The sequence below is a fragment of the Cupressus sempervirens genome, chromosome 10, assembly GCF_028749045.1.
Source record: "Cupressus sempervirens isolate cs-2001-9-10 chromosome 10, ASM2874904v1, whole genome shotgun sequence".
NCBI classification, from domain to species: domain Eukaryota; kingdom Viridiplantae; phylum Streptophyta; class Pinopsida; order Cupressales; family Cupressaceae; genus Cupressus; species Cupressus sempervirens.
In genome coordinates, this window is record NC_143127.1 from 285,038,775 (window position 1) to 285,055,787 (window position 17,013).

The window sequence follows — 17,013 nt, forward strand, 5'->3', positions numbered from 1 at the left end:
AGAATCCTCAGCTTTGAGGGAGGTTGAAGAATGGGAGCTTCGGGAGGAAATATTTTGGAAGCAAAAGTCTCGGGTGGACTGGTTGCAGGAGGGAGATAGAAACACTGCTTTCTTCCACAACACTGTTAAAGCTCGCAAGTTTGGAAATTCTATCACTTCTCTTATTTTTGCTTCTGGAGATCAACTCTTTTCCAAGGAGGCAATTTCTTTAGAGGCCACTAGTTACTTTTCTCAACTCTTCTCTAAGGAGGAACCTGTTTCTTTGGTGGAGACAAGGGCTATTTTAGATTGCATTCCTCATCTTGTGTCTAGCAATATGAACAGAGATTTGTTAAAACCTATTATGCTTGAAGAACTGGAGAAGGTGGTATTTGGTATGACGAAAGGTAAAGCCCCGGGCCCAGATGGTTCTCCCAATGAATTTTTCCAGGAGTTTTGGGAGATTATTAAATTTGATCTTCTAGAAGTTGTCCAGGAATCATATCAAAATAAACAAATGCTCAAGTCTTTGAATGCTACTTTCCTGGCTTTCATTCCCAAGATTGATGGGGCTAACAGGTTGGATCAATTCAGACCTATTGCTTTATGTAATGTCACGTACAAAATTATCACAAAATTAATTGCTGAGAGGCTTAAGCCTTTTCTTGCCACTTTGATTTCTAAGGAACAGGGAGGTTTTGTTGGTGGTAGACAAATTCTTGATGGGGTGGTTATTGCTTCGGAGGCTATTCATTCTATGGCCACGTCCAAGGAAAAGGCTATGTTTATTCAGCTGGATTTAGCTAAAGCTTACGACCGGGTTAGTTGGGAATTCCTGGGTCATGTGCTTCTAGCTTTTGGATTTGATATGGAATGGGTTGATTGGGTTCTCAGCTGTGTGACTTCCCCATCCTTTTCGGTTCTTATTAATGGAGAACCTACTGACCTATTCTCTGCTTCTCGAGGACTTCGACAGAGGGATCCTATCTTTCCATATCTATTTATCATTATGGCAGAGGGCTTGGGCAGATTTATAAAGTCTCAAGCAGAACTGGGACTTGTTCAAGGGTGGAAGTGGCACAATGATATTCCAGCATACACGCACCTCCAATTTGTGGATGATACTAGATTGATGGGCTTGGCTACTATTAATGAGGCAAGAAACTTCAGAATGATTTTGGATACTTATTTAAAAGCTTCTGGACAGCAAATTAATGAAGGTAAATCATCTATTTATTTCTTTAATACCCCTCAGTCAATTCAGCTTAGGATTGCTAGGATTCTCAGGTTTCAAGTTGGATCCCTCCCATTGATCTATCTTGGAGTACCATTAGCTCTGGGGACTTAGTTGAAAGAATATTGGCAAGGTCTTTTGGACAAATTTCATAGCAAGGTGAGTCACTGGACTCAAAGGTGGCTCTCTTTTGCTGGAAGGGTTATCCTCCTCAAGACTGTGATTCAGGCTCTTCCCATTTATAGGTGTTTAGTGCAAACTCCTCCCATTGGAGTTATGAAAGGTTTTGATGCTTTGTCACGAAAATTCCTTTGGTCAGGCAATCTTCTCTCTTCTAAATGGAGCTTAGTCAACTGGGACACTATTTGTTTGCCTAAGTTTGCTGGGGGTCTAGGCCTTAAATGTATGGCTCTAGGAGTCAAGGCTCTAGCGGCAAAGTTATACTGGAGGTGGTGCAAGAATCAAGATCGGGATTGGGCTAAGATTCTGGCCCATAAGTATTTCCCGGGAGTGGAGTTTTAGGATATTCCTAGATTGGAGCTAGATGGAAAGGGATCATTTATTTGGGACACTCTTAAAAGGGGTGCTCCTCTTATCAAGGAAGGCCTTTTCTAGGTATGTAATGAGGGGTCGAGTGTGTTATTCTGGCAAGACTCTTGGGATGGCCACCCTCCCATTCTCTCCAGCTACCCCCACCTTCAGCTTTTGTGTCAGGTTTTTTCAGCTGCAGGATGGACCAAGGTGGCTCACTTCAAGACTATTAAGAGGTGTGGATCGATGGATGTGGCTAGTTGGAAGGATCCACAGGATTGGCCCCCGGGGGCTCCTCGGAGATTCGAGCTGAGCTAGCTAATCTTCTCTCTTTTTGGCTATGCAACTCTTCTAAGGACAAAGACATCCTGGTTTGGGGTCCTTGCCCTAAAGGAAAGTTCAGTGTGGCCCAGGGATATGCTCGGCTAGATAGTCAATGTAGTGGAGTTCAGGAGGTTTCCTGGTGGAGGAAGGTTTGGAATAAATTCTCTTGGCCGAAATGTAATTTTTTTCTATGGTTGGTTGCTCAAAAAAAGTGTCTTACGTGGGATAATTTCCAGAGGAGAGGGTTTTAGGGTCCTTCTTTCTGTCCCCTCTGTATGTTGAATGGAGAGGATGTTTCTCATTTATTCTTCTTATGCCCTCTCTCTAGAGAAATCTGGCATAAGTGGTGGGAGGCGTGGTGTCATGGATGCATTCATGCTGAATCTCTTATTGAATTTTGGGATAGCCTTGGCAGACCCCTTGCGAAAACTTCATTCCTCCAAGTGGCTTGGCCTGTTGGACCTTCTTTCATTCTTTGGAATCTTTGGCTAGAGCATAACCGTCGGATTTTCTGTAATTCCAGCTTGGGAGTCACTAAAATATGGTAGCTGATCTTAAGCAGGCTTCAAGAGACTATCTATGCTAAATGCGATATGACTAAGCCGGTGGATCCTGGTGACTTCAGTATAGTTAGGAATTTGGGATTGGTGGACAAAGGATTGGGAAGCATAAGCGGTAAGAGATCTCAGCCGCTCAAGAGAAAGGTGGCTAGGGTGGGGAGATGGAGACCTCCACCAGATGCAGTCCTAAAGATTAACACTGATTGCTCCTCCCGTGGGAACCCTAGACATGCTGGTGTGGGGGGGATTGGGAGAGATACAGATGGCAATGTTATTTTCATATTCTTTGTTCACAAAGGAGTTCATTCCAATCACGTGATGGAGGCCTTGGCCATTAAGGTGGCTATGGAGCTGGCTTGCTCTCTTGGATGGAGGAGAATGGTGTGTGAATCAGACTCTCAGATTGTTGTGGATATGATAAATAACCAGAGAGTGGATGACTCTAACTGGCAAATTGCCTCTCTTGTTAGAGAGATTCTTCACTTGAGTAGCTTTGTGGATGGGATCTCCTTCTGTCATATTCCTAGGGAATGGAATGGAGTGGCTGATGTCTTGGCAAAATGGGCATCGAAGAAGGGTGCTGGTTGGGATATTTCCGATAGGGATGATCTTCCTGCTGATTATGTTGGGACTTTCGAGCAATTAGTGGAAAAGGATAGAACTTAATTAATTTTGGGTATGTGATTTGGTTGTTTGGGCCTGAGGCCTTTTGTATTTTGGCTTTAATTGAATAATTTTTTACCCCTTTTTCTAAAAAAAAAAAGGGACTTCTTGTAAAAATCAAGGACGAGGTTTCAAGAACAACATTGGCCAGGGCAACCTTGACTTGGGAGCACCAAATGTGGACAAAACTGGAAGATTTGGGATCAAAGTGTTGCTCAAGAAGTTTCTCAAAAGTTACATAAAAAAAGTTCAGGTCAGTGTTGGTCAGGGCAACGTTGACCCTACTTTTCCGGATTTATGAAAAGGGGAACCATAGGTCTCTATATCCTTGAATAGAATATAAAATCGTGCCTTCTTAGCTTGTTACTTGCTCACAAAAAGAAGGAAATTCTTTATATTGATGGGTTTTTCCCAAGGTCAAACCCCAATTTTGGAATTAACCAAGAAACTAAAATAAATTGAATTGAAAAGGAAAGTGCGAGGTAATGTATCAGAGGTTAGATATGAAAATCGAATTGATTATACCTTCACATGTATTCTTTATGTCGAAATTCTTATGAAGATGCAGATGTTGATTTGTAGGGTTGACGTTATGAAGAATTGATAATGGATCCCATCACTAATGTTTTCTTTCTGAACTTTACTTCTTGCCTTCAATGCCTTAGATGATGCTTGATCATTTTCTCTTAGGATATGCTTGAATTTGAACTGCATGCTTCTTGTTGCTTGAGATGGTTATGAAATGAGGAGTAAGCTTGCTTTTATATCTCTCCTAGCAATCATGATTGTAATATCCAAGCCAGCTGACACGGAATAAGGTTTTCTGGCTCCTGCAAGCTAGTTACTGATTGGTTCAGATTTGGGACATTTTTATTGGGGCAAGGTGGCCTCTTCCGACCTTGTCGTGGGCCCTAGGCGAGCTTGACCTCTTGACAAAGCTGGGGTCAACGACCTGAGGTCCATAATGCAGAGGAGAAGCTGGAATCTGAGCCAGTGCATGCAAAATCAAGCATGATTGGACATGGGAGGCCAGGATCACTAAACTGAGGCCTAGGTGAGCACAAAATTGTATGTTGATACAATTAATGACACTATAACTATCAAAGAGCAAAGCCCAAATAATCAAACAGAGCCAAATTTAATTCTAATTGTGAAAATAGGATTGCTTGTAAGCTGAGTTGAATGTATCCTCTTTGCAAGGTTTGATTAAACTGATTTAACTGAAGCAATTCATTTGCATTTTGATTTTAAGTGAGCCAAGTGAACTAAAAACTAGAAATCCAAGCATATTTGATCAGGAATCACAGGGAGCAAATTGAACTAGGAATGGAAAGAGGTTAGAGGCAAGTTTATGGTCTTTTGTTGGTTATTTTGTACCAATTTGAATCTAAGTTTGAAATAAAGGGTTTAATTTTGAATGCAGAGTTCATGAAAATGTAAAAAGAAGAAAGATGGCTGGATTCTTGATTGTATTCTGAAATTAAAAAAATAATAATTTGTGGGGAACCATTGCTGGAAATAATTTATTAAAGCCTCAGGATAAAATAGTGTCTGCTGTGAGGATTTGGAAGGCTGTATGGAACGGACAGAGAGAAAATCCCTGGAATTAAATTAATGTATCTGAAACTGGCAAGGAATTTTTCTTCTGTGACTGGTCTCAAGATTGAGTGCTGTCCCCGATTAAACATATGTGAATATCACTTGAGGAAGTTTGTAGTCCCTAAATTTTTGAAAACCCTAGTATTCTCTCATGGACTGGAATATTATAATGAGAAAAATAGTGATTTAAAAAATTTCAAGCGGCAGGTGATTTGGATTTTATTGCAGAATCAATTTTATAGGCTTCTAGACTACACAGCTATAATGTGAAGCCTTCAATATGAGTGACTCCTTAAGACAGAGTACAAGATGACTGAGTCCATACAAAAATGTGGAATTATAGAACCATCAATATTATGGAGACTATGTTTCAAGGAGCACAGACGATGACACAGTCAAGGCCTTCAACATTGAAATACTCAAGGTATATTTTAGGGTGACTTTGTCACACGACACCTTTGTCAAATGGTAGATTGGAGAAGGACTGAGTTGCTGATAAAGTTGTGCTACCATTTTATACGACATTCTCCATACCACCCAGTCGTGTATGGCTATTGGATATTTGTCTCAACTGCCTGACAAATAAATAAAGTAATACAAGAAGAATCCACTGCTTAAGGCATTGGACATTTGTATCTATATTGCCTTGTTCTAAAAGAGGCTAAAACATGAGATTAGAGAGAAGTCTGGCCAGCTATGAAGTACAAAAATGTCCAAACACTACATAAGAGTTGGTTACAACAGATTTGAAGATTACTTTGTTAGCCCATTGTTCAAAATCATTTTTGGAAGAGAGGAAGCCAGGTGATTGTCAATTTCAATGAATATTTTCATTTTGAGACCCCAACACATTTTGATTCCAAATGATTTAGGACATAACTAGGGCGATTGGTAGCTTATTAAGATTATCAGTATTTGCCCACTTTCATTTGCGTTGTGACTCCATTAAGAATTTTGTATTTGGAATTTATTAGGTAGTTAGCATTTATTTACAATTTTTTTGGAGGAGTCAACAAGAAAGCATTGATGGTGTTCTCAGAGGTACTTGGGTATTTTACATCTAACAATAGGCAACTTCTACATCTGACTAGTCTAATTTTGCAGCAACCAAATTTGGATACCTTATCATAAAAGAGGCATGATCCGAAAAGTATCTCGAATAAAAAAAAATTGCTACAAGCTTGAGGAATGGATATACTCATGATTTTGAGGAGACTAAAGATCTTAGGAGAGACTATGATGGATTACATATATATTGTAGAAAGAAAATCATAATGGACAATGTTTAAAATTAAAAAGGCCAAAAGAAAGAGGGAAAATCCTTCCTATCTTGGTGCATTCTTGGACAATGATAGCTCTATTTGTATAACAATAACGCCTACAAGTATATTGATCTCACTAAGGCAAAAAGACAACAAATGGCTGAGAAAGTTTGAGGAGTTGAATGACGTTGAGGAGATCTTAATCCAAGTACCCAAAGAAATTGTGGCACCATGGAGATTGAATAGGAGGGTGCAACCAAGACTGAGGAAACCCTTGCAGATGAAGTGAACGTATTGCTGAGAGAACTTATCTTGCCACCCATAAAGGAAAAGAATGCCATGAACAAAAAGTTGATCTTGAAATTATCCAAGTTTTGGAGACTCGTGCTACAAGACCAGGGGCTAGTCAAGCACTGAGCATCACTTAGTAATGGTGAGTTCATCGAAACTAAGAAATAAATGAATTTTGTGCTGGCCTATTGGTATCAAAAGAATAGGGATAGGGCAATGAAGCAGGTGAAGAAGCTCACAATACTGCGACTACTAGTTTTAAAATTTAAGCCTTTCCTGCTGAAATTGACATTGATAGTATTACATCTGAGCAGTGTAGAAGTTGTAGGGAGTTGTGGATGCTTGTTTTTACCTTTTTGGATGATAGTATTACACAAATTGGTTAATGCTTGTCACTTGGGCTGTAGGTCTAACTATAAAAACTTTCAAAAATTTCTGCAAACTTGGGAGATGACTGATCAACAGTGGGCATTGAGCTCGGCAAGAACAAGGAGCCGAGTGACATCAAGGAGTGCAATGAGCAATTTATGCCCCTTGGAAGATAGAAATCATTATCTGACTTAGAGTGAAAAATAGGGCCAAATGCCTCAGGATCCATGCCAAAATAAATTGTTTTGTGCAAAGGTACCTAGATGTGCGTGCCAAAAAAAGTGATTTGCAACAAAAAATCTCGATTTGCATGCCAAATGTAACGCCCCGCTCGGGAACCCAAAAGAAATAAACCTAATATGTTACAAAGTTTATTGAACAATTTAAAATAAATAAATTTAAACAACATCAAAGTAACAATAATGTGGAAGCAATATATACATATACATTAAGAACACATAATCAATTACAAATATAGTTTCAATTCCTCAAGGGTTCCTTCACGTTGAGTCACATTTAAGAAAGTTTTATTAATAAGTTTAAATCTCAATTACATTGTCCATAATCATAAAATGAATAAACACATACATAGTCATATAAGCAAATGCATAAGTACAACTAATAATATGAAAGCACATCTAATGAATAACATTCACTACACATGTCATAGTGTATGTGAAAATAGATACAAGTACATCAATATACAATACAATATCTCGTAGGATCTCAAAAGACATGATACATAGATACATCAAATGAATAGAAGTCTTCAAAATAAGAGGAAGAATGATAATGGTACTACTGTAACAAGGAGCATCCAACATCTGTCAATCTAAGGGGGACCCAAATGATAAGAATACACTACCTCCCGACCGCGTGGTCACCTAATCAGGCTCTCACTCCCACCGTGCAAGAGAGATAATGTACGATCCACACACAAAAAATCAAATCATAAAATAATCCTAGGCAAGGAATCCTGATAGCCAAAACTACCTCAAAGGTAACACTTACTAATCAAGAAGATAAGATACTCCAAAAGAAGAACACTCAATCCAATACCAACATCATACATATATCAAAAATAGATCAAATCACCAAAATCATAAGATAAATTCAACAAAAGATATCCACCTCAAGACAAAAGCCACATGCCAAAAGTACATCAGCCATAAATCACCAATCACCATCAATGAAAGTAAATAACCACATTAAATACATCCAACAATAAGTACACTGCCAATAACAACACCACCAGAGGCAAATACAAAAAAAAAAACTATGGAGGAGACTTAGGTTACATTCTAAGGAGTGTCATCACATGGTCAACTACTTGAGTTACCCTGGATTGATCTCTCAATAGATCCTGGACTCTCAAGCGTTGAGTTACCATGGACTGGTTACTCTGATTCCCGAACCCTCAACGTGACACATGCAGAACCAGAAAATTCTCTCAAGAAGATGAGGCAAACCAATCATATTGTCATCCCATTCCCATCCTTAGTTTATACAAGCACTAAAGTCATGAAGGGGACAAATATCTCTAACTTATCTTTTTAGCGTGCTTCTCCAAAATATTAATTACTAGATTATCACTTATTACATAACTTACAATAGGTTACCCTGGCATTGACCACTTCGAGTTCTAGACCCCTACTGTAAGCCACTCCCAAGGATATGTACCTAGATAACTTCCCAAAGATCAAAAACCACAATAGTGTCCCATACCACAATAGTAATATTGATCGAATTTGGTTCCGTAATAGGCAACCCAAAAATAACATTGGTTCTCAAAACCCAAGTTCTCATAAACACTGAATAGCATAAAGCTCATAAAACATAAATCTCAATTCGAATAATAAAGCTCATCATGACATCCTGTCAAATAATCATAAAAGAAATCTCAAAAATGCCTCTAGTTCACATCCTAATTTGGCCAACTAAACAACCCACAAAGAAAAAAAACATCATGACAATAAACATCACAAGACTATAAATAGAATATTAAATAACACATAGTTTTTAGCCACATGATATAAAATATTATGCAATATTATCATGTTATTAATTTAAATAATCATAAATCATAAATGATTTAATTAATAACATAAATGTATATTATTAGATTAAATAGTAATATCAATTTCATTTCTTAAATATTAATTTGACTTCTATTTTAGTCTAATATTAACATTTAATTCTCTTTTAATTCATAATGCAAATAGAGATAAAATTATAAATGTAATTTAAAATTATAAATTTAATTTAATTATTTATAATTTATCTCATAAAGTCAAATAGTTATTAACTAAATGATTACAAAGTGAACTCTACCACAACTTCTCTTAAAATATAATAAAATTATAAATATTTATTAATTTCCCTCTTGCATTAATAATTATAAAATCATTTATATGTAACTAAGAGTTTAATTAAACTTAAATAATCACTAATACTAACATTCACATTATAACTAAATGGATAATATCTATTTCATTTTAGAAATTAATAAATTATTATAATTATTTTAAATAAATAAATTTGAAAATTAAGCAATATAAAATAAAAATACACATGCAATTAGTATTTTCACATGTCTTTGATCTGTCAAATCATGCAACCGTTTTCTATTTTTAGCATATTTGATTTCACATGCATGTAACCCTACTATACTTAGCTTTCTATTCTTAGCATAATTGTTTTCACATGCATGTAACCCTACTAAACTTAGCTTTCTATTCTTAGTATATTTGTTTTCACATGCATGTAACTATACTATATTTAGTTTTTATTTTTAGTATATTTGTTTTCACGTGCATGCGTAAGTTTAGTTAAAACATGCTTTGCTCTCAACTAATCTTTTTCTTTTTCCAATAAATTTTGTGATTGAATTATTTTAGATATAAGAATAATATTTATCTATATTTAGAAAATTCATGATAATCTCATGGTTCTAATGACAAATTTAAAGTTAAAACCCTAACTGTTCAATTTTTATTTTTTTTCCAAATTTTCATTATCAAATATTCCCTATATTATTTAAAATGTTTTAAAAGAATACAATCATAATAATTTTCTACAGTTTTTTCATAATTTTCCTCAGTCAAATTTTCTTGATTAATAAGTTTTCTTTTTCAAAATCTACAACATAATTCCTTATTCAACAATCAATACAGTAAATTAATAAGTAATATGCAAACACCCAGGAAGACAGGAAGTAGACAGATATTTCAATAAAATTCTACAATGGGTTTTCAAACCCTATCTCAAAACCACAACTAAAATCTGAGACAATTTGTGAATGCATACAAATCTTGACCCCTTAAAACTTTTAACAATTCTTTTGATCGAATTTTGAATTTTGCTCCCCAAAACTTGTGTGTAAAAATGAGCTCGAATCCTTAAATAAAGAGTTTAACTCTACCTAAGATTTCTGGTTTTTGAACATGCAAAGGCCTCTCCTTAAAATAAACTTTTATTATTTAATCCTTTCATGCACACTTAAAGAAATTTTTAATTAAAATATTCTTTTATATATTTTTTTCCTTTAGTTTATTAATTAATGCAAGCACTAATTAAAGCATAGTTTATTATATAAATTATTAATAATAATCAAATCTCATTGTTTAATGCAACTCTAATTTAATTATTATTAAATAAATAATTATAATAAAGCAATATTAAATCTTTAATATTTTAATATTTTAATTCTTTTTTTGTCCAACTTCTTAAATTAGACTTTTAAATTAAATCTTTTAAGCTGAAGTACATATTTAATTAATTAAATATCATTATATTCTAATTTCTCTTTAACTAATTTTCTAAATTTAGACTTCTAAATTAAGACTTTTAAATTTAAGCACATATTTAATTAGTTTTTAATTAAATAAATATTCTCATACTTTAATATTTTCTTTTTAATCAAATAATATTTAATAATTTTCAATATTATATGTTTAATTGAATTATTATAATTAAATCACTTACCAAATAAATCACATAGCAAAATCCACATAAAAGCAACATTATCAAAATAGAACAAAGCTCAAAATCAAACAACATAAACAAAGATAAACTCGTGGGTTTTAAAAAGGGTGGAAAGTCAGTTATGAGTCCTCGATGCAAGACAAGTATTTAGGTTATGGCTGGGATTGGACCAGAACATTATCTCCCCATTCTTACCATTGAGTTATTGTGATAGGGCACGCTCATCTTGGTAATTCAAGGAAGTCGATGCCTGGTACCTAGATTTTGCATAAAAGACGAGTATGTACATGTATATAAATATATCTAAACTAAACAAGCAATGGCAAGGAGAGGTACATCGTGTAGATCCTGATTAGCAAGTGACTACGACTCCCTCAACCACATCAAATAGAAAAGTAAAACAAACACACACACCATACACATGCAAGTATGGGGTAAGTACCATAATAATTATAAGTCAAACATCAAATGCTGAGATAAAATGATGCATTATTACGAATATGAGGTAATTATTATTAAAGCATTATCTGACATTGCTATGAAAGAAATCACATTTATTAACTACAAATAATGAAAGTATCATTAATGCACCAGTAACCAACCATAATCATTAAACAACACATGAGATATAGTCAAATAAGTAATCATCGTTGATATATCTCTAGTCCAAGTTATGAAATAATATTCTTGAAACTAACGCATCCATGAAATAGGCATAAAAGAGTTTGGTAAATATAATGGAAAAACAAACTATGGGTGGGCATTACATAAAAAATCTCAAATTGCGTTCCAAAAACTCTTGATTTGCATACCAACAATCAAAAAATCACAGCCTTGGGAAATATACCAAAATCTTGATTTCAAACCAAAAAATCTCGATTTGCCTATCGAAAATCAGAAATTGCCACCTTGGGAAACATGCAAAATATCAATTTTTCAATTAGGAAAATCTCGGTTTGCATGCTGAAAATCAGAAAAATCACCGCATTGGGAATTGTGCCCGAGCTGGTAGCAATATTATTTTGCCTCAAATTCCAGTTGTGTCTAAATTGGACAAATTTTATATGAATTTGGGGGTTTTTACGCCTTCTAAATCCAACCGCGAGGTTTGTTTGGCCTTAAAGTGCTTCGAAAATCAGAGACCCCCTATTTTCAAAAACAATACTCGAAAAACGTTAGATCTGTTTTGTCAAACCTTCGTTCTTTTTTTTTTCCAAATACTGAACAAGCTACAGTAGATCCGACTCTAATACCATGAAAGATTTGAGCAATACAAATCCATAAAACCCGTAGGACACCTGCATGCAAGAACCTATCATAGAGAAGAAAAAACAAAGAAGAGGCAGGGGTTTTGTTTTGAAAATATGAGAACTATATTATCAGACTGAAAAGATGAGAGATAATTAGAAAAGATGAATCTTTATAGAAAGAGATAGAAAACCTAAAAGGGAAACCCTAAGAGGTAAATGACATTTTATAATTACTAATTAATTATTAAATGAAAATGCAAAGTGCATAAGTGAAATTTTAAGAAGGGAGTAAAGGTGATTTAATAAATGAAATGAAATTAACGTTTTACTCTAACATCTCCTCCTTCTGAAACCCCCATAAAACTATCTCTTGCATCTCCTGCCATATCAAACACCCAAAAAACTATGCCCAAACTCACAAGGATGTGAGGCCTTATAGAACTAATACCATGTGAAAAATTTCAAAAATTTCTGCTAACTTGGGAGATGACCGACCAATAGAGGGCACTGAGCCAAGAACAAGGAGCCGAGTGACAACAAGGAGTGTCGAGTTAGCTCAGTACCTATAGTGACCAAGTATGTTCGGTCAACACTGAGGCTCGGTGGACACTAAGCCAAGTTAACTCAATTAATAAAGGAACCGAGTGAGCTCGATCAACTCGCTCAGATAAGGACCGAGTCAGCTTGGTTAACACAATGACCAAGTGAACTCGGTCAACACTACTAGGTGGAATACTCAATCATCACACAAACAAGACAAAGGTTTGAGCTAGAATTGGAACTCGGTTTTCAAGGAGACCGAGCTAGAAAACAACTGATTAATATTCTGGTTTATCCACCATTAAAAACACAAAAACAAGAACAAAGACTTGTAACTCTATGTTGCACAAATACCAAATACAATGCAGAATTAGAAATGAAGACAACTGCAAAAAATACAATGAGCTGGAGATAGTCAAATATGCTTGTCTGCTTTCTATTTAGAAATGATTCAACCTACTACAGATCTGGGAGTGTATGGCTTCAAACCAGAACCAAAAATACATTAAACTGCTACTCCTAATGTTAAAATAAACTTGCAGCTTTAAGGGCTGCATACAATAAAGGCCTGGAGCAATCACTGCTTCAACAAGATGACATTCACTTGCAGAATACGGAAAGAGATCCAACCTTGCTGCTGCAAACTCTGTTATTCCTCCGTCGTTGTTGCTCTGCAACTTTCTCCTTTTGCTCTCCTCTATCTGCTCTACTCTGTCTTCTTTGTCTCTCTCTTTGAAAATGGAAGACATTCCTTCTATTTGTCTCCTTACAAAATTCGTCTCTCATTTCGAATTTGAACTTACCTACCGAGATAAATGCTCTGCCAGGTAGGTGAGTGGTTGGCTCAAGGGGCAAAATAATAGTTTAATATTTCAACACTAACCCCTAACAGGCCAATGAATGAATTGACTATAGAGGTTTCCAAGGGGCAATTATCTTTGTTAGACGTTGGGGATGTGGAAATCTAAGGCATCTGTGAGGTTCTCTTTAATTACACCTAGTTCAATTAGTATGATGTTGAGAAAAATAAAATATATTATAAGATGCTAGAGAACATAGTAAGAGAAATAGGATGGTAAAGAGAATAGAACAATGCCCCCGAATCACACAGGCACCATCTGTGCCTCAAGACTGCAGCACTCACTTTTCAAGCTGGTTCCTCCACTGCTTCAACATCTGCTACTAGTACCACTGAAACTCAAGGACTACAGATGAAAATAAAGGATATGGTAAAAAAAATGAAGTAATTCACAGGGTAAACAATGATCTTGATAGAGCAAAACATAATGCTGGACATCTTGGTTCAAAGGAAGGGAAGATAGAAAAGTTGGTTGATTTTCTATGGAATTCAAGAACAAAGGCTAAAAAGTCTCTATTTAAAAAAAGGATGCCTCCAGATGATTGGCTGATTTGAAAAAATAATGGTCTCCAAGATTTAGATGGTTGACCAGAATTGTAAAAAATGTTAGTTGGGAAATGGGTGAGGATTCGAGACATCCAAGAGAAGGGATATCCATTTGGATGGTAACTTAAGCATTACTTTAAACCTAAAAGGACATTGAAAATGGGTCAGGGTATGAATAAGGTGGAAGCTCCCAGCCCCTAGATTGGAAATGTGATTGACAGGATGGAAGTCTTGACACTTAAATCAGCATTGCATATTCCTTCCTGCTTGGTGAGGATGGGGCCTAAGGAGCTATGGCAATCCATTTTTCCAAAAAAAATGTACAAACGAAAACAGTCTCTATATTCAAAGAAGTAAACAATGCTTTATAATGAATCACCTCTGAAAAGATCTATATGGAAATGTTTTTCAAGGGAGTTATAGTTGTGGCAGAGGCACCTTGGGAGAACTCACAAAGGTCTTGCCAGTTTAGTTCCCCTCAGATGTGCTACAGTGTAGCTATAGTAATTTCTTGAATATTTCATCTTTTGGAGGGTTATATGTTGCTGCTACAGTGTTGCACATCATATTTGATGATTTTTGCAGTGGCTTTCAGGCATCTGGAGAGTTATTGTGCATCAAAAAATGTTATATTTGAATTGTTTATGAATTTCCAGTCAACCCTAGCTAATACTGCCTTTGGAGGAGTAAATCAATAAATCCCAGGCCTGAGATCAGTTATACATTTGCTGGTTTAGTTCATTCCAGTCACCGGTAATCACTCTTGGTGTTATATCAGTCATGTAAGGTGTTGTTTGAGTCTTTAGAAGGTTAAATCAGGCATATAAGGTGCTGTTCCAGCATTTTGGAAGGCTACATTAGTCATACAAGGTGTTGTTACAGTTAACAATCTTGAAGTTTATTTCAGACATTAACAGTGCTGTATCTTGCTTTGAGATTTTTTGTAAATCTTTTGGAGTATCTAATCAGTAGCCATATTGCACAACATTTGTGAGCTGATTTTGGAAAGCGGTAATCTGCTTTTGTCATATTGATTTCTAATCAGATTTGAGTTTGATTTAAAGTTGATTAAGGTTTTTTGTGAAGTTTTCCAATTTGGTTATAACAATTTGATTGCACCATTAGGTTCTTGGTTACAATCAAAATGTAATACCAGTCATATAAGGTGCTGTACTAGTCATAGAGGGTTATAACATAAAGAAGGGTACATTACATTTACACTTACGAATTGTTTAGACTCTCAATTGCCTTTGATTAAATTACTTGTTCGAGTTTACTATCTTGTTTATACTTTATACAAAATCATACAAAGTGGTAGTTTGCAAATTTTACAGGTATTTGTTGTGTACAATGTTAATCTACACAAGCGTGCGTTCTTGATGATATTTCTTTTGTCTGAGTTTCAGGTGGCCAACTCCCTTGAAAAAGGGACAACATGGAGATGAATATATGATTTATTTTGTTGTCTGAGTTTCAGGTGGCTGACTCCCTTGAAAAAGGGACAGAACATGAAGATGAATATATGATCAGTGAGAGAGAACTTCTTGTCAATAGGTGAGCAGCTCCACTATATGTAGGGTTAATTATCCAACCTTTTAATGGGAGCTGTACCTTTTGTGCTGCAAATTTTCTTGAAAGATGTTTTTTTATATGGAAAATTTATTAGAATCTCAACCATTTTGTTCACTTCTCCAGCTTTATGGAAGTAGTTCCTAATTAATGTTTTCATTTGTGCAGATTTATATCAGTTCCCAAGGACATGGGAAATTTCAACTGTGGAGCATTTGTTGCAGGAATTGTAAAGGTACATGTTTAAAATATCAATATGGATTTCTATGAAAATATTTAATATTATTTGAATTTTAATAGTTTCAAGAGATGTTCAATTTTGTGATTCCTTTATGCATTTGGAGGATTTCATTTGAATCAAATTGGTTTTGAGGCCTTGTATGTTTGAATTTCATCTGTTTACTTTTCACAATACTTAACATTTCAAGTTTTTCCATGTGAAGGGTGTCTTAGATGGTGCAGGTTTCCCAGCTGTAGTGACAGCACATTTTGTTCCTATGGAGGGTCAGCCTCGACCACGAACAACTATTTTAATCAAGTTTGCAGATGAGGTAGAAATAATTGGAGAGTTAAAATTACACTTTCAGTTTCCTGGTTTTTGGGATGTTGGAAATTGTTGTGCTTCCATGCTTGTTTCTCGTCTTAGATTCGTCTCTTTTACAGGTTGCTATGTGAAAATTGTTTATGCTATGCTATTGTCCGTCAAAAGCATTTTGATGCTTTGTGATGAATGTGTTGTCACACCCAAACTTTATGGACTTAAATGTCTTGTTATGCTCCCATGATAACATATATTTGCTGCCTCTATAAGATTAAATTTTAGAACCAAGGTGATGTCAAGAAGCATGCCTTAAGACCTTAAATATTCATGCGGTTCTTATCACTAAATTGCTAGAAACACTTTCGCTTGCCATCTTATTAAAACTTAGGAGAAATGAACCATAAAGACTAGAGTATCTCTCAGCTTTAAAAGCCAATTCAAGGGGTATCTATCCCATCAAAATATGCCCAGGACCTGCTCCCAGCCCTGTTTAGATTGACATATATTAACATGGGGAGACTGGAGAACAATTGGTGGTGCTAAGCTATGTCATTATCATGGCAACTTCTGAGTTACAAGTAGAGCATGCTACACTGGACCTTGCATTCTGTGCATAAAACCTTTTTTAGCATGCAAATCGGTGGATTTCAGGGGTCCTATGACTTTGAGGAGCCTTTCACTAAGAGAAGTGTTAATTGCATACTCAACAAATTGACAAAAAACGAAAACAAGATATGTGGCAGGGAACCAAAATTAGGCTGTAAAAGAGTTGGTAATTTTATCTTTAAAAAATTAATAGCCTTGCTAGGATTTTAAGAAAAAATGGACACTAATAATTTGATAGGAAACACAATTTAGATCCTGGAATGTAATTTCATTCGAAAATATTTCTGGCTTCCCGATGATGTCATC

General features: G+C 35.5%; 1 protein-coding gene across 3 annotated transcripts in view; it reads left to right on the forward strand.

The window, feature by feature from the left end:
* The window catches only part of LOC149533763 (uncharacterized), a 147,787-nt gene that overhangs the window by 129,167 nt on the left and 1,607 nt on the right, over positions 1-17,013 (forward strand). For all 3 annotated transcript variants that reach the window (XM_089804256.1, XM_089804258.1, XM_089804255.1), the window contains 3 exons: positions 15,469-15,545; positions 15,729-15,795; positions 16,004-16,111. In XM_089804256.1, the coding sequence (XP_089660382.1) occupies positions 15,469-15,545; positions 15,729-15,795; positions 16,004-16,111 (252 nt within the window). The remainder of the gene's footprint in view (positions 1-15,468; positions 15,546-15,728; positions 15,796-16,003; positions 16,112-17,013) is intronic.